Genomic DNA, 18,635 nt, shown 5'->3' on the forward strand with positions numbered 1-18,635 from the left:
TGGAAGGTTCATCATGGACATGAACAAACTGGAATCTGTCCGATAAATAGGATTGGAACCACTTTAACGCTGTTCCTCTGATACCAATCACATGCTCCAGTCTCTGTAATAAGATGTTGTGGTCAATGGTGTCGAATGCTGCACTAAGGTCTAGGAGGACAAGTATAGAAACAAGTCCATTATCTGAGGCTAAGAGAAGATCGTTGGTAACTTTTAACAGTGCTGTTTCTGTACTATGATGTGCTCTAAATCCTGATTGGAAATCTTCAAATAGTTCATTCCTGTGTAAGTGGTCTGATAGCTGCTTAGCAACAGCTTTTTCTAGGATTTTAGAAATAAATGGCAGGTTGGATATTGGTCTATAATTAGCCAAGACACCTGGATCAAGACTAGGCTTTTTGAGTAAAGGTTTGATTACTGCAGTCTTAAAGGCCTGTGGTACGTAGCCTGATACTAGAGATAAATTTACCAAGTCCAATAAAGATGAGTTGATTAATGGCAGGGTGCCTTTAAGCAGTCTAGTCGGGATGGGGTCCAAGAGACACGTTGATGATTTCGATGAAGCAACTACTGATGTAAATTCAGAGAGATCTATAGGAGAGAAGCAGTCTAAACATAACTGAGGTCCTACAGATGATTCAAGAGCTACTGTAGTAAAAGATTCATTTATTGCAGGTATAGGAAGCATCTGCTGAATTTTATCTCTAATAGTTGTGATTTTATTTGTAAAGAAACTCATAAATTCATCACTGCTGAGAGCTAAGGGAACACTGGGCTCAACGGAGCTGTGACTTTTTGTCAGCCTGGCTACAGTGCTGAAAAGAAACCTGGGATTGTTCTTATTTTCCTCTATTAGTGATGAATAGTATGCAGTTCTGGCTTTACGGAGAGCTTTTTTATATGTTAGTAGACTGTTTTTCCAGGCTAGAAAAATTTCCTCTAAGTTTGTGGAACGCCACTTCCTTTCCAGCCTTCGTGATGCCTGCTTTAAGGTACGAACATGTAAATTATACCATGGGGCTAGTCTTCTCTGAATCACTAACTTCTTTTTCAGAGGGGCTACAGAATCAAGCGTTTCACGCAGTGAGGTTACAGCGCTGTCAACAACATGATCAATTTGGTAGGGAGTAGGATTAAGGCAGCTGCCCTCCACTATGTTTATACTTGGCATAGATGCAAATAAAGATGGAATCATTTTCTTAAATTTATTAACAGCGTTGTCGGATAAACATCTGCTGTAGTGGAATTTTCTTCCAGACGCTGCATGATCCATCATTTTAAATTCGAAAGTTATTAAAGAATGATCTGACAAAACAGGATTTGGGGGGAAAATTATTAGATGTTCAATTTCGATGCCATAGGTCAGAACAAGATCAAGGGTGTGATTGAAACAGTGGGTGGGTTTATTAACGTTTTGAATGAAACCAATTGAATCTAATATAGAATTAAATGCAATGCTGAGGCTGTTATTTTCAACATCTACATGAATGTTAAAATCTCCCACTATAATGACTTTATCTGATCTAAGCACTAAATCAGACAGGAAGTCAGGGAATTCAGTTAAAAACTCTGAGTAAGGAACAGGTGGACGGTACAAAATGACAAGTAGAACTGGTTTTTGTGTTTTCCAGTTTGTATGTGAGAGACTAAGAGTGAGGCTCTCAAATGAGTTATAATTGTTCTGAGGATGAAAGTTTAATAATAAGTTTGACTGGAAGATTGCAGCTACTCCTCCACCTCGACCTGTGCTTCGAGGAACATGATAATTTTTATGACTGAGGGGGGTTGATTCATTCAGACTGACATATTCATCCTGCTGTAACCAGGTTTCAGTAAGATAAAGTAGGTCAATTTGGTGATCAGTTATCAAATCATTTACTAACAGAGATTTAGAAGAAAGGGACCAAATATTGAATAATCCACATTTGACAGTTCTGTTTTTCTGTTCAATAAGAGGAGTGGTCTTAATTTTTATTAAGTTTTTATGAATAACTCCTCTTCTGTTAACTTCTGATTTGTTTGATTTATATGTTCGAGGGGCAGACACAGTCTCTATGTGGTTTGAAGGGGGCGGCGGCTCTAAGGAAACTGCAGAGAAGCGTTTTAGACTCTATAGAGTCTCTGCATCCCGGTCCCCACCCTGGATTGGCAGGCTTTAGGTCGGCTAAGAAACTCGGCCAAATTCCTAGAGATGAGAGTTGCACCATTCAAAGTGGGATGGATGCCATCTCTCGCTATCAGACCGGGTTTTCCCCAGAAAGTGGCCCAATTGTCTATGAAGCCCACATCGTTTGCTGGACACCACCTAGACAGCCAGCGACGGAACGATGACATGCGGCTAAACATGTCATCGCTGGTCAGATTGGGGAGGGGTCCAGAGAAAACTACGGAGTCCGACATTACTCGTCTATATCTGCATAATATATGTAGTAAACAAGTAAAGAGTAAGTATTATTTATTTTGCAGGCACCCTTTCCAAATCACCCTGCAACTTAAGCTTAAGCTAAATATTAGAAACGCCTTTTACAAAACAGTAGGACAGTTTTAACTACATTGCAAAGTACAGCTTTCAATAAAGCTGATATAGTTGAAAAACCAAACCAGTGCATGTTTATTATAACACAACACAGTTTTATTCTGCTTTATCAAGAATAGCACAAAAAAGTGATTAGTAGGTAGTGATTGTAGATGTTGCTGATATTGCTGTTTCAGCTTTGTCCCACACAGTTGCAAAAACACCAACAAAAATGCCGTATTTACAAAGGATCTTTCTGTTATCACAGTGTGCAAATTATTAATCACGGATCACAGATGTATTTCTACTTGAAAATGAATGCCTTTGGCCCAGCTATAAGTGCGCAAATAATAATTTCATAATTCTCCCAAACAGACTTTGAGCAGAAGCGAAGGGGTGTCACAGATGTACTAAATCTGCAGGTGGGGACATGAGTCCCCTTGGGTTAAGATTTGCAACTAAGCAGACGTCATAGTTGTCATGCATCAGAACCCGCCGAGCCACCACCGTCCAACGGTTCTCCCATGGGTCCAACTCCAGAATGTCTTTGGTTATACCATCATGACGGTCTGTGGGTTGATAAGACATAGAGGGAGCATAACAGCCACTTTCAAAAACCTCTTTCAAACATTTTTCTTTTATTACTTCATTACCTGCTCCTTTGTAGTATCCACACACATAAATCTTGCCTCCCACCACTCCTGCATTAGAGGCATTGGTGCGCAATGACAGTTGTGCACATGGAAGAGGAGGGCCATCCCTCCAGTAATCTCCATCTGGGTTGTAGATCTCTACAGCACCAAGGCAGTGTCGTGATTGTCCACGGTCTGGACCTTCACATCCAATGCCTCCTATAAGTGCAAAATATGTATTTTTCAATCAAATTCTTACAGAAACCAGTGCAATTAAACTTTTTAGCCAAATAATGATAATGCTGTTAATATGCTTTAACTGCAAGGTGACGTAAGTGAAAAATAAAATATGAAATAAAAAATCTCAACTAATGAAATAGACAGTTTGTGTAAAGTTAGCTGAACAAATTGTCTCACCCATTACAAAAATTTCACCATTCAGTACCACAGCACTGCAGCGATACTTTGAGTACTTCATGGGACCTAGTTCTGTCCACCTGTTTGTGTTTGGATCATACTCCAGAAGGCGGTTACTAAGGCATTCAGGCTCTTCATCCATCCGGTATGACTGGATGGTTAAAAGGGAGGAATTGTTTGACAAAATCGACATGTGCACTCAGAGACAAGTTACATACTAATACAGTAAGAGCTCTTACTAAATATGTCAATATTGTCTAGGTTTCACAAGTATCAAATTGAATATGTTTTGTATATATGTGTACATAATACCTGTGGTGTTCGACCACCAATCACATAAAGGCGATCTTTCATTCTGACCACACTGTGATAGGCCAAAGGCAAAGGCAGAGGTGCTGCGCTCCGCCAGGGCCCACCTTGCAGAGACCATCGCTCCACACAGTTGGTAATGAGAAATTGGTTCTTCAGTTTCATTTGCCCACCCAGCAAGTACAGAGTGTCACCCAGTGATCCCAGAGCGTATGAATCACGGTATTCGGCTGATGTTAGGTGCTCCCAGCATCCTTGGGCTTCTACTTTGTACCTGAAACACACAATTATAATATCTGTGCCATTTGTATGAGGCAAGTAAATGAAGAATTGTCAGATGCATTATTTTGCATGCATCTTACCTGTAGATTTCAACATTCATGTCCTTCTGCCGGGCCATTCTGCGTGCACTAGCCTCACCTGCCACAATAATTACATTTTTTTCAGTTACAACTCCAGCACACACATAACCCAGAGCCTCTCCATATCGAGGTGAGGTGATGTAGTATGTCTTGCCTGTGGCTGGGGCATAACAAAAGCTGCGCTCAGCATAATTCCCATATCTTGACCTAATCCCACCACCGTCGTTACCGACACAGAGCAGCAGATCTGTGGTCTCCATGCCATATCGCAGCTTTAGTTTACGCTGTGCAGCTGAGGGATGCATTGCTGCAGCCTCCAAGGCTTCCTTCAACATCTCAAGACATTCAGCATCAGCCAGCAATGCTGTGTTTCTCTTCATTGCTTCACTTAAATAGTCAGGGCTTATTAGTGGCAAACGGACCTTCTTCAGGAGCTCTGGAAGATGTCGAATACGTACCTCCCCTTCCATCAGAGTGTTGTGTTTGACCCAGCGAAGGACCACATCCAAGATAGTCTCTTCTCTGGAAACATTAAGGTCATCAGAAGACAAGAGCTTCCCCAGCTGATGTGCCTCCAGCTCCAAGATTTCCTCACTCTGGCAGACCCGGACAAAGTCTTGCCTCAGGAACCGCTGTGCACGGTCAGCCAGTTCCTCTGCACCGAGGTCACGGGCAAAGTAATAAACACCAAGGCAGTTGGAGGCATCCATGTTCTCGGTCATGTGCTGCTGACAGCGAGTGAACACATCATCCATCTGCAGGAGAAAGGCTGCAATAGAGATGCCTTGCACATTGGCGTTAGTGAGAGGAAGATCTGAGCAGTACATGTAGTTCAAGAGGAGAGCCAGGCTGTCTGCAGAGGTGTCACGCAGGAATATTTCTCTATTGTTGCACTCACGCAGGCCACATGTGAACATCACACGGAAGTAAGGGCTAAAAGCCGATAGAACAACTCTATGACAGGGAAAACTGATGCCCTCAGCAACTAGTACCACATCTGTTAGATGCTCAGTCTCCCTCATCCTCCTTAACTGGTTGAGCAGCACCAGTCCATGATTGGCTGTAAGATTCATTTTGCTTTATGTATATGTAATTACACAGGAGGTTTATCAATAACTTGTGATGGTGTCCCTGGAAAAAATGGATGTCTCTGGAAAAACAAAGAAAATTGAGCTGCCATCAGTATCATATCAAACCATATTTCAATAGTTTCTGTACAATACATCAATTGTTTATTAGCTTTTTTTAATTTTACAATGGCCTCTTAAAACTCTGGTAAGCCTAATATTATACTTTGTTAATTGAAAACAATCAATACATTACAACAATTATTATTTAAATTATATTATACAAAAGTTATTAAAAAATATATAAAAAAGGATTCTGATAATAACTGCAAAAAAGATAAAACCTATAAGGAACCTTTCATGAACATTGTATTTCAGCTGGCACCATGGTAATGATCTAAATGTCGCGATTAGTCTTATACATAACAAAATGCCAGAGTTGTCTATATACAGTAATATGCACTCTCTTACAGTTTATAGTTTATAGAGCATATCATGCAGCATACAGGCTGCTTGTAAAAGGTCTCACCAAAGTCTCTTGTCTGTCTCTTGTCTGCTGTTATCTTTGGTCTAAACAAGACCAGTAAATGTCCGTGTTTTTCATCAGGCTACACGGGTTGTTGATGTTGCTGTGTCAGTCAGGGAGTTAGAGAGGGTCTGAGCAATTACAGGAGACAAAGATATGTACCCCCTCCATGGCTGCAGCCCTCTGAGCGACTAACCCAAAAATAGACAGTGTTGTGGCAGACAGCAAGTGGGTCAAAAGATTTCAACAATAAGAAGAGTAGGTTTTTAAAGCAGTGATAGTGGCAAATACTGACTAGTTTTGATGTTCATAATTTCACTCTTCTCTATGATATTGTACTTTGCTTTGGATTATTGTACATTCGAGTTTGCTTGTCTAAGTCACGTGCATGGTGCTCGAGAATAACTGAAATGAAACATTGCTCCCAGCTTGGGCTCAGATTTCATGATGGCACTCTCTTAAAGGCCCAGCATATACTGTATGTACACATGTTCCAAAAATCAAAGCTCATCTATTAAGATAAGTTTTATCTTTAACATCCAATTATAGTAAAGTAAATGTATATGCACTTCAAATGTTTTCGCTTGCTGGAAATTGTTGGATATTATTTGGACACTGCTAGATTTTCATTTGCCTTTAACATAGTTTAAGACACGTTGGCCTTGGTAGTGCTATTTTAAGAATGTTTTAGTTTGAACAGGACTGTATATGTCTCTTGATTCTACGTAATGGCAAAAGCTAATTTTTACTGCCATTATGAACCAGTTTGTCACAGAACTGTATTAAACTTGTCACTCCAAGGTTTTTTCCAAGAGGTACTATCATAGCCCCCCTTAAAGGCAGGAAAAACAAGGTGCTAGGCAAAACTAAACTTACAACTAAACTAAATGGCTTTTGTGCCTCTTTACCCTTAGTTCAGTATCTTTTATACTCAATTTGACTTTTTGGTTGTAAAATTTAGAGTTATCCTTAAAAGAATACCAGGGTTATGAGTACAATCAAAAGAGCTGAGGAATAGTAACATTTTTTATTTCAAGGACTGTATTTTTTAGCTTGTGCACAAAAACAGATGAAAACAGATGAGTGATAAAGGGGGTCAAGTTCAAGACTAGCGTTTCATTAATACTTTACCAGTGTAATCTGAGCTTAGGGCAACATGGTTCATTACCATTATTTTTGCTGTTGAATGGAAAAACTGTCAGGAAGGACATACAGCTGTCAGACATATTTTGAAATTCAGCACAGTTAATCTTTTTCCTCTTTAAGACCATAATGACATCCTTTGCTTCTCCGAGTCAGCCATTCTGACTCAGAGAAGCAAAGGAATAACTGAGGCTATGTCCAACACATCCTGACAATAGTTAACCATTAGGCAATAAAATGTACATATGCCGATACAGTTGTTCTTGTGACAGTAGTACTGGAGCATCTGCTTCTGCTGGACAGTTCGCAGTAAGAGTCTGTGAAATAAATCCTGTATTTCCAAACAACATATTAAAAGTTTAAAAAAAGGTTCCAAGTGAGTTTAACAGATGCAGGCAAATGGATTCTATGTGCAGGTTTGGGAAATATAGAGTAGAAAGGGAAGTGCTGGATGAGCAGAGACTGGAAGAAATAACAAAGAGAAAACCATGCTCTGATGCTCAGCCTTCTCTAACCGAATGGCTTAAAGACTCTTTAAGGTATGGTAAACTTTTCTTTTTTTTGACTTTGGCACTTCGACAGTAATCCTACAGTAGAAGTCTTCTCTGATCTCAAGTAAATATAAGTATAATAGTAATAATGTTTATATTATCAACCAATATGAAATATTTCACTTTTGTCTGTGTTGTCTTCAAATCCTGTCTAGATGTACAGTACCCAAACTTAAAAGAAGTGTGGTCAGCAGCTTGCCTGTATTAACCTGGCTACCTAAGTACTCAGTCTGGGAGTATGGCATGCCGGACCTCATTGCTGGCATCAGTGTGGGCATACTGCACCTGCCACAGAGTATGACAGTAGTATATCAAGATTGAGTAAATATCAAAATAGTGCAAATAAAATCCCATTACTTTAGTGTAAATACCAGATGTGTCATTTCATTTTAATAAACATGCACTTTTATTTTATTTTTTATGTGTTTTACTTCATATTTCTTGTCATACAAAGTAAATATTCAGAATAGTTATCTTGGGAATATTTCATTCGCCAGTCATGTTAAAAAACAGTAAAGCTGTTTGTCACAAACATTCCTGCTTTTCACAGGTATGGCATATGCATTGCTGGCTTCTTTACCACCTGTATTTGGTCTCTACACATCCTTCTACCCAGTTCTGATCTACTTCTTTTTTGGAACATCACGTCATATTTCTATTGGTAAAGACAGAAAGAATGGCACTGTACCACCATTACAGCCTTTACAAGTAATAACGTGTGTTTTTATGTTTTACTGTCGTCAGGTACATTTACTGTGCTCAGCATCATGATGGGAAGTGTGACAGAGAGGCTTGCTCCAGACATGGATTTCCTCAAAATGAATGGGACTAATGTCACTGCAGAGGTGAACACAGCTGCCCGGGATTCCTACAGGGTGCAAGTAGCAGCTGCTACCACTGTCCTAGGAGGACTTATTCAGGTCCAAACACAGCATCCCACAATAATAGTAATTTTGTTTTTACAGATGCTAAAACTCATGTGTGCATTGATGCTTGTTTGCATAGGTGGTACTGGGTTTGGTAAAGTTTGGATTTGTTGGAACTTACTTGTCTGAACCTCTGGTGAGGGCTTACACAACCGCTGCTGCAGTTCATGCTGTGGTAGCCCAACTGAAGAATATATTTGGAATTTCACCCAGAAGGTTTAGTGGTCCGCTGTCACTGCTGTATGTGAGTACTGTCATGTATTTGTGTTCTTGTGTTCTTGTTGACACAACATTATGACACATGCATTATTGCAGCACAGTTTGACTGGTTATGACAAAAATCTTAAAATAGATACATAAAACGATTTAATTAAAGGGGAAATTTCATGCATCAGGCCTGTTTACAGGTCTTGAAACTAAAATTTATTGTAAGACAAGTGTGCAGTATTTTGTATTTCATTATAATACAGGGACAAAACCATTATATGTGTGCAGCTCAGCATGTGTTTTATGTGTAGTAAGCCTCACTTGCTGCTTTACTTTTCTTTATTTTCAGACTCTGAAGGATGTTTGCTCCTTGCTTCATCACACTCATCTCTCCACGCTGGTGGTCAGCGCTGTATCTATGGTGTTTCTAATTATGGGAAAAGAGTTCAATTCCTTCCTCAGTCCAAAGCTGCCAATACCCATCCCGGTGGACCTTATCACAGTCAGTTGACATGAGGACACACTTTCTCTTTTTATGATCACCTCTGTGCGCTGTGCTGATGTTGCAACACTAGAAAAGCACAGACACAGTGGAACCAACCAGCTGGGTCAGCAGTAGTGGCAATGTCTCTGCATTTGTGCAGTTCACAGCAAAAATGTGTTATTTATGGCTAATAATTACTTCCACATCTAGAACATGATTTATGAGAGCTTAATAAGTGAAGGTTTGAAATTTGAAAAATTGAACTTCTTTGTGTGTGTTTGTGGCTATGATCTGTATGTTTTCTGTAATGATTTTAGATTGTAACAGCAACATTGATATCAAAGTATGCCCAACTGAACAATAACTACACTGTTTCAGTTGTTGGAGAAATTCCTAGTGGGTAAGCATTTGAATTTACAATACATTACATTACAGTATTCGTTTTCTCATATTCACAGATTTGTTAGCACTACATTATTTTCTTGTACTCTGTGCACCAGTTTAAGATCCCCCAGTGTTCCAGATGTGAGTCTTTTTGGAGAAGTTATTGGTGATGCTTTTGCAATGGCCATTGTTGGATATGCCATATGTATTTCACTTGGAAAAACCTTTGCACTGAAACATGGCTACAAGGTGGACAGTAACCAGGTGAACCGGATATTACATCAAGTTTCTCCTAAAATTTTCAAATAACATTTTAATAAATAACATTTGTTTTGTGTTTCTTTGTACACTTAACCCTAAATAGTAAAAAAAGCGGGTTAAGATGATGGATGGATGGATGGATGGATGGATGGATGGATGGATGGATTTCTTTGTGTATTTTCCTGCTAATTCTTGTGTGTGTGTGTCTCCACTCTGCTACAGGAGCTGGTGGCTCTGGGGCTCAGCAATACAGTGGGAGGATTCTTTCAGTGCTTCTCTGTCTGCTCCTCCATGTCTCGAAGTCTGGTCCATGAGACCACTGGAGGAAAAACACAAGTGAGTAAACAGAAATGACAGCGTTACAAAAGCACCATTAAATTAGTAATGGTTATAATTAATTTTCATTTTATGTTGTGAACATGCAGAATGCAATAGCTGTCCTGTAAATATGCAAAGATATGATCTAGTTAGGGCTGACTGAAGTGGGGTTAATAGGAAATTATATTGAGTTATATACATGACCTAAAAATTTTAACTACCTTAGGTAACACCTTAGGTGTTGTTCAATATTTTGAGAAAACCATAAACAACCTTTGTTATGTTCCTGCAGGTGGCTGCTGTAGTCTCATCTCTAATTGTGTTAGTGGCTATACTGAAACTTGGACCACTGTTCCAGGAGCTACCAAAGGTTCTGCTGTTGCACTGCATGTCATTACTGTGCATTGAGTTTGAACATGTCTTGCAATACATGATAGATATTTTTTTAGTCATTTACATATTTGGGTGTATAGTTATTCATGTGATAATGTGGGTGTGCTTGTTTTAGGCTGTCCTTGGAGCAATTGTCTTTGTAAATCTAAAGGGCATGTTCAAACAGTACTATGACATTGTTACACTTTGGAGGAGCAGCAAGATTGATCTGGTGAGAAGTATGATTCTATATAATTTTAAAATAACTTGTATGGCAGAATTTGTATTAGTGACTTTCTTTGCCTTTGTGTTGTAACATTAAATGATGAATAATGTCACACTTTTTCCTCCAGGTGTTGTGGTTAGTCACTTGGGTGTCAACACTGCTTCTCAACCTGGATCTGGGCCTGGCAGCATCAGTCACCTTTGCTCTGGTTACTGTTATCTTCAGAACTCAAATGTAAATCTCAACTGCACATCAGTATGGCTTATTTCTCAATGTAGCATCTGACTCATACTGTGTGTTTTAGCTGCCAAATAACATAACATATTTTTATGCCATTCTACAGGCCAACCTACTCTGTTCTGGGAAATGTTCCAGGTACAGAACTTTATGTGGACATAGAGAAGCACAGAGAGGTAAAACAATGATAGAAAGCCATAAAGGAAACCATTTCCATTTTGACTGTGACATATATTAAGGATGTTCTTCTTTTGGGCAGGTGAGGGAGATTCCAGGTATTACTATATTTCGCTCCTCAGCTACATTATATTTTGCCAATGCTGAGCTCTACCTCGAGGCCCTGAAAGAAAAGGTTTGTTCTATGTTTTAAACCACTAGGTCTTCTAGGACTGCAGCTAGTGATCATTTTCACTGTTCAGTAATAGAGCAATTACTTTCTTGATCAGTAAATCAGATTCTTCCTTTAAAGTGACTATTATAATTTCCCAGAGTCCAGGGTAATTATGCCCTCTTGCATTCACCGAATCAACAGTTTCTTGTTTTTGTTCCTTTTTTTGTATATTTTTATAAAATACAATGATTTTTTGTTTTGTTTTGTTTCTTAATTTGTTTTCAGAGTGGGCTTGACATCAGTAAAATGCTTATCTACAAGAGGAGGCTGGAGGCCAAACAGAAACGCAGAGAAAGAAGGGCTGAGAGACGGGCAAAGAGGCAAGCCAAGAGAGAGGTAATATGCAGGAAATGTGTAACATAACTGCAGTAACAAGTATTACATATTTAAGGCTTTTTATATTGTTTGGCCTATTGGTTACCTCATCCAAAAGTAGTAAAGAAAGCACTTTACAGTAGATATCATGATGTCTCTTGCTGATTACTCCTCAGACACAAGCATTGAGGGCAGCTGCACAGCTGTCTGGGCCACCAGTACTCTCTGTGGAGGAAGAGGTCAGTAGCTGGAAAGGCACATGCATTGACAGGAATGTCCCAGACCAGGAAGGCCAAGACTGGAGTGAGAGGGAGAACGGGACAGTGTTTGTCATCCCTACCACTCTACGAAAACCAGATGACAACTGTAGATGGGAGTACCTGAAAAGTGGAGATCCAGACTGTACCAGCCTAGGATGGATTTCTGAACTGCAGGATGAGGACTCCACTACTCTGGACTCCAGCAGTGAGGACACATTGAGTCACGATCTGGAGCGTGTTTCTCTTGGGTCTCTGGGCAAGTGGACCTGGGATATTCACTCCATCATTCTTGACCTCTCAACAGCTAACTTCATTGACATAGTGGGTCTCAAGACTATGAAAAATGTAAGTACTAAAGGTAACAATATCAATAAAGGGTGAGACATAGAATGAAAAAATGTGTGACATGTCTACCTACATTTTCTCACAGGTAAATGCAGGTCTGCAATGACATGGTAATGATGTACAATTAAGTGTTGAAGATAAAAAACATGCAAAAAAACCCCCCAAAAAAACCATTTATGATAAGCACTGATTTTAATTTTAGTTTTGACTACTGATCTCAGTGAAATGGATATCTATTAACACTATTTACTATATTGTATTAATTATTTCACAGTTAAATGAACCCAATGACTCACCACTGTAAAATGGATTATTAGGCTTATTAGTGTTATTAACCCCTCATGCAGTATGTGAAAACAGATTTTTAAAGGTTGGTGCCTTGTTAACTTTGAATAGAAACTTAAACTTAAAAGTTATTGTATTGACAGATTTTCCATGACTTCAGCGAGATTGATGTGGATATCTATATAGCTGGCTGTCAGGGTAAGTCATTTCCCTAAGGCTGTATTTTATTTAAAAAAAGGTTTTATTATCTTTGTAATATCTCTACCTGTAAACTATTTTCTTTTCAGCCACTGTGGTGGAGCAGTTGGAACTTGGAGGCTTTTTCTCCCAGACAATAACAAAGAGACATCTTTTTGCCTCTGTTCATGATGCTGTGCTCTACTGTCTGGACCACCGTGGAGCAACATTGACCCCTAGATATGAGCCATCACTGGTGTGTATGATGTTCAAGTAATACAATGGACAATCCAACATTGATACTTAACTGCAAGTAACAAGTTTGTTTACTAGGCTAACAGTACTGAGCATCTAACCAAAATGTAACCAACTGAAGGACCCATAAAAACTATTTAACTTTCTGAAAATTGTCTAATTTCAGGCCTTGAATGGCAGCACAAAACTGTAAGGACTTCATCCAATTATGACATCCAGCACAGAGAAAGGAAAAACTTCAGAATCTGAACATCTACTGAAGGGAATATTACAAGCTGAGAATTTTTATTTGCAAATTAATAGATACTAGCAGTGGGTAAAACTTAAATTAAATATTACAAATGAATTGCTCATCATATGACTACATATTTTATTCTATATCTTTGATTTTATTGTATATTAAAACGTATACATTTTGCCTTTAAGGCACATAAATACAAAAATAATGCTGATTTCTGATAGGACACATGAACTTAATTTAACTTTATTTTGTGTAGAAGAGTGGTACAGTGCTTTTTTAAAGAAAATAAATAAATAAATAACAATAGACATCCACAATCTGTCAAAAAATAATGATGAATCCCAGGAACAAAGACAAGGAAACATGCATCACATTTTTTGATAATGCCAGCAATAACAAGACAGCAACCATTTCAAATTTCAAGTGCAATATTTGCTTACAGCAATAGCAAAACAGTGTGCAGCTAATGCATGCAAAGGGAAGTTTTTTTGTCTCAACTCATTTAATGAGTTTCTAGTGCAACATACCTAAAATGGGAAATTATAGTAGATTAAAAAACAACAGGATAACAATATCCGAGCAATATTTAACAAAAGAATCTCTCTACAGTTGCATAAACCCACTGTGACCTCTTTCCCTGAAAAAATCGTATCTCTACATACTGGCCACAGAGGATCTTACCAAAAACATTGTGCACAGGACTGAGAAATCCTAGGTAGATTTTCTAATATACACACACCATATAATCTGATAGAAATTTGGTTTATGAGCTACAAGTCTTGATGGATGTTAGTACTCTGAATGTCAGGGTTCATAGTCAGACCATCATCTTCGTCCTCTGGCTGCTGTGACACCAGCTGCTGGTAGCGAGTCTGCCGCTGGTAATCTGGATCAATGTTGATCCATTTATTGGCAACCCACTTAGTGCCATGAGTGACCATGCAGCCTCCATGCAGAGCATATTCATCCTGCTCCCCCACCCACCCTATTGAGGAAAATAAAACTAAGATTATCAATGTCCTTTATATAATTTCTGTTATTTATGTTTGACTTTCAAACACACTACTTCAACTGGCTGGTCAAGACCATTTACTTAAATAGTTGTGTTTACCCACCTAACAAGAGAGTAAATCTAATTTAGCAAATCACAATGACTCACCTCATTGCGCTGAAGGATTAAATGATACAGGAGATCCTTCATCCCCACTGCCATCAGGTTATACAATACTTTAGCTAATGGCAAAAGACTGACTGATTACTGACTACTATCACTACTTATTAATTAACTACAAGACTACCTGAATTTCACTTCGGGGATGAAAAATTTATTTTATCCTTAAATGCAATTTATTTTATACCATATCTAATGTATTTTGGTTTAACACCACCAATATGGGCTTGAATCACAGCTCTTTGACAGTATTCTATACATTGATTTTGCACTGTACCTAAAATGAACTGAAATACAATCACAATATTTAATAATAAATGCTTTTTTGCCAAGAATTACATGAGAAGGTTGGTATAACTTTCACATCTGTACTGTAAATATGAAGGGTTGTTGTCATCTGCATTAGGTAGCTACATAGCCAGTGAAGACCAATCCACAGTTGTAAAAATGTGACATTTTTATATGGTTTCATTTGAATGGGAATCCTACCTCTTCCATCGGAAAGGTAGTTATACCAAAAAACAGCGGCTCCTTTTGTAGGCTTCACCCTCAGGTTACTCTTGTCACAGTTTCTTCTTGTGTCCAAAAGGTCGACGTCATTCTGTATTAGAGACTAAAACACACAAACAAATTCAGCAACGTGGTTTGTTTAATGTTAGGCCCATGCACTCCCTGACAAACAAGTGAGTAAGCACAGATGTGAAAGACATGCACAGTATGTACACAATACTGTTGCGGGGTGCGCCAAACACATTTTTAGACCCACGCACAGTTACGCACCACTTCATCATAGGTCCTGTTGTCTGCCACAGGGAATGCGGTCTCCCCGCCCCCATCAACAGAGTTCAGGTAGAAGAGAACTGTGATGTACCTAAGTGTGCAACACAGATTTAAAATGACACACACATACAGTTATGGTGCAAACAAACCTTACAGAAACACACAGACACACAAACAAGTGGCAAGCACACAAATGTTTACCAGTTGGCAATGTTGACTCCCATAAACTAACATGCCAGCTGTCGCAATGGAGTGTCACCGCTGAGTGAACACACCAGACAGATGAAGTCACATCAACATCAACACAGATTTCAATCGTCTTTTTCAGTTATTCCAGATAACGCTGCAAACTCACCTGCAAGAGGTCTCGAAAGGAGTGGAGGTGTTGGCTGCAAGGCGCGTGTGTGTGCAGGCAGTTTCAGGATAGACAGGGCCGCTGTCATGGTGGGCATGGTAGTGCCCTCCCATATCATAACGAACCACCTGGAGAGGCTCACTTAGGTCCACCAATATGGGCGGGAGCCGGGTGAGGCGAGTCACTCTTTGTTAGAGAAAGGTAATGATGATAAAGACTGGTTGATTGGTTGGGGCAAATATTTCTAAATCATTCAAAAAAAAGCAGTTAGACAGAAATAAAAGGTGAATCCTAGACAACAGTATGTCTCCATTACCTTGTCTTGATATCTTGGAGGACCTGGTGTGATCCTTTGCCCTGGTAGAGCCAGGTGTGTCTGCTGTTCCTCACCAGCTGACTCCGTTTCACTCCTTGCTGCAGTAGGAAACGCTGGAAGGCATCATTGCTCAGAAGCCTGAACTCTTCCAGACTCAGCAGACCTGTCCAAAATAGTGTAAATAAATTTTGATTCCTGGAGCTCCAGATAATCATCATAAACTACATTCATGTCACAGGAAAAGCTACTCATTATTAAATATCATGTTTAAATTGGGTTCAATATAAAAACTGCATATTTAATTTCCCTTAAATATCTGTTCATGTTCATATCCATGAACTGCAGTGTTATGACAGAAATTTATATATTTTTTGACACCAGTTAAAATTTGAAAGCATATAGAGTGAATATTAATTGATTCCTTTAACTGTATGATTTAATATAGAGCTGCAAGAAGCAATTCATTTCTTTATCAATTTATATATTTATAAAAGATTAAAATTTTTGTAAAAGCAGATTGTAAAAGCAGACTCAAAAGTAATCTTTAAATGTATTGTTTTGTTTGGCTAACAGATTACTGTGTGGAGCAGATAGAATCAGAGAATTTTTTTTCATTAGTTTTCCTTGAAAATCTTTATTCTGATCTTGGGTTTAAACCTTGGCTTATAAATATGCAACAGACTGGTAACAGGTCAAAAATAAGTTATCTCTGATTTCTTACCATTAGCATCCTTGTCAACTTGCAGCCCAGCATAGATTTCTCGCAGATTCTCTGGTGTGAGCCATATGCCATCCCTCACTCGAGAATGAGTCAGTATCTGTTTGAGGTTTGATGGTAAAGACATCAACTGTTAACCAATTCTGGACCAACAAAACATACCACACACTACAGTGTGTACTCCCAGTCCACAAACTGACATACACCTCATGAAGTTGCAGCTGTCCATCCTGGTTAATATCAAGAAGATTAAAGATCTCCTCTGGGCTGAGGTTGAGCTCCTTGGCCAGTTCTTCCTGGCCGTCCTGCACCATGAGCTGACTTTCCATTAGACCCTTCAGCTGTGCCAACTGCATCACAACACGGCACTCGTCCTCTGACAGAAACCCAGGGATCTCTGCAGAATCAACCACAGAGGCAAACTGAGTTTAAGCTACAGAGGAAACTGAAACTGCATGACTACAGCATTAACTGTGCTGCACATTATACTGCGTCAATGTAGAATTTTACAAATGGCTCAAGTTTAATGCAGAACAAAAGCTGGAATGACTAATCAGTTAATCTATTATTTAAACAGATCAGCAACGATTTTGAATTCAAATAATGGATTAAGTCATTTTTTCGTCACTTGGAGGAGTTGTTTTAAGTAGCTATATTTGATCAAAGATAAAAAATGTGGGCTCTGGAAAATTGTGATGAGCATGTTTTAGTACTTCTTAAAGTTTACTAGATAAAATATTTATCAAATTAACCCATCAGCAAAATAATATCTCAATTTTGGCCTGATGTAGATAATCATTTAGTCAGAATTACCACTTTTATAGACACATATATAATTAATATACAGTATTTGACCTTTGTAAAAACCTACATATATATTTGGTTATGTATTGTGGTTTGCAATGAAGATGAAAATACAGTGAAAGTGTGCAGTGTCTGTTTTCACCAGACGAAAACAAACTCTTTGGCCACTACAGGCTCGTGTGGGTGTGCTGAAAATTTGTTTTTCCACATGGGTGGGCGTTTTAGCTTTTACCAAACAACAGAGGTTTGAGACTCAAAGTCCGCATTTCATGCAATTTGCCAGGCACCAGTGACACCCTCTGGACATGTCCCACCTAAAGACAAATTACACAGGGGATTTATTATGTGTAGAGAGTATCTGTTAGAGAAAAACATATAGTGATCTTAATGAAAAAGTAGGAGTGATGCGTTTTCACATTACTCACTCTTATTCCCTCGATTCTTGGGAGCGAAACATCACGCGGAAACTCAGGTTTTGATGGCGGACGTCGAGACTCGGGTCGCTGATGGTTACTACTGGGAGCATCACGGCTCCGGGTCGCATCTTCCTGCCCGCTGCTGTAGTGCACGTAAAAAAGCAGCGCTATAACGTTAATAATATATACGTGAAAAAAAACCATTACTACCACGAAGTAGGAACGGGAGCACACGCTGCTTTTGTGGCAAGAGAGACGCTCACAAGGCGGCCGGAGCGGCAAGGTCGCGCCCCCGGACGGAGTCGTGTTCTCAGCATCTGAGGTTTCCTGATTGTCAGTCATTTTTCTGAGAAACTCGAAGAACAGTTGGTAGTTTCCCGAGAGCAAAGTCAACTTGATTAATCAAACGATGGCTTTTGCTCAGAAGTGGCAGTAACTGATAATTAAAAAAGGAAATCCTTAAAGAGAGCTTCGACCAGTTTCTCCGCTGCAGAAATCGAAATGAAGTCGTTGCGCATTGCAAAAAGACCAGATAGACCCTTCATGGTGAAAGTGTAGGCTGCTCGTTTAAGCCGAGACGCCCGCTAATATTGTAACTGTATGAATCTGTTTTCACTCTCAAGACAGCAGCGTCGCAACCTAGGACAGTCTTGTTTACACTGCAGCAGTTCCAGGCAGCAGCGGCAGCAAAGCGCACTGCGCATCCGAAACCATGGCGGGGCTCATCTTAAACCTGGTTCATGACTCAGCATCGACTGCGTGCAAAAATGACGATCCTTTAAAAATGAGACATACATTTTCAACATAATGGCTCCATGTTGTATAATCTACTATTTACACGCCATTGTCAAATTTTACCAAATGACAGC

General features: G+C 39.2%; 3 protein-coding genes across 4 annotated transcripts; 1 reads left to right on the top strand and 2 right to left on the bottom strand.

Annotated features, from left to right (window-relative positions):
• Positions 1–2,610: 2,610 nt before the first annotated feature.
• kbtbd12 (kelch repeat and BTB (POZ) domain containing 12) lies at positions 2,611–5,995 on the bottom strand. 2 transcript variants are annotated; one of them, XM_026306734.1, is made up of 7 exons: positions 5,832–5,995; positions 4,390–5,385; positions 4,236–4,293; positions 3,877–4,147; positions 3,565–3,715; positions 3,169–3,366; positions 2,611–3,084 (listed from the first exon to the last, which is right to left on the bottom strand). In XM_026306734.1, the coding sequence occupies exons 2-7, from the start codon at positions 5,306–5,308 to the stop codon at positions 2,915–2,917; spliced, it is 1,767 nt and encodes a 588-aa protein (XP_026162519.1). In that variant the 5' UTR covers positions 5,309–5,385; positions 5,832–5,995; the 3' UTR covers positions 2,611–2,914. The 2 variants fall into 2 exon arrangements, with proteins under 2 accessions (XP_026162519.1, XP_026162518.1); XM_026306733.1 differs by having other exon boundaries at positions 4,236–5,385.
• A 1,146-nt stretch (positions 5,996–7,141) lies between these two features.
• Positions 7,142–14,738, top strand: slc26a6l1 (solute carrier family 26 member 6, like 1). Its single transcript, XM_026306729.2, has 19 exons — positions 7,142–7,510; positions 7,678–7,817; positions 8,073–8,183; positions 8,267–8,442; positions 8,528–8,692; positions 9,005–9,157; positions 9,457–9,539; positions 9,640–9,787; positions 10,007–10,120; positions 10,395–10,472; positions 10,611–10,706; positions 10,828–10,934; positions 11,044–11,113; positions 11,197–11,289; positions 11,554–11,664; positions 11,820–12,248; positions 12,677–12,731; positions 12,821–12,966; positions 13,132–14,738. Exons 1-19 carry the CDS (start codon positions 7,371–7,373, stop codon positions 13,156–13,158), a joined length of 2,442 nt encoding a protein of 813 aa, XP_026162514.1. The 5' UTR covers positions 7,142–7,370; the 3' UTR covers positions 13,159–14,738.
• p4htmb (prolyl 4-hydroxylase, transmembrane b) lies at positions 13,966–18,436 on the bottom strand. The gene is made up of 9 exons (XM_026306735.2): positions 17,776–18,436; positions 17,583–17,664; positions 16,753–16,943; positions 16,550–16,646; positions 15,829–15,991; positions 15,513–15,698; positions 15,158–15,248; positions 14,867–14,990; positions 13,966–14,191 (listed from the first exon to the last, which is right to left on the bottom strand). Exons 1-9 carry the CDS (start codon positions 18,106–18,108, stop codon positions 13,977–13,979), a joined length of 1,482 nt encoding a protein of 493 aa, XP_026162520.2. The 5' UTR covers positions 18,109–18,436; the 3' UTR covers positions 13,966–13,976.
• Positions 18,437–18,635: the final 199 nt, after the last annotated feature.

The sequence above is a fragment of the Mastacembelus armatus genome, chromosome 5, assembly GCF_900324485.2.
Source record: "Mastacembelus armatus chromosome 5, fMasArm1.2, whole genome shotgun sequence".
NCBI lineage: Eukaryota > Metazoa > Chordata > Actinopteri > Synbranchiformes > Mastacembelidae > Mastacembelus > Mastacembelus armatus.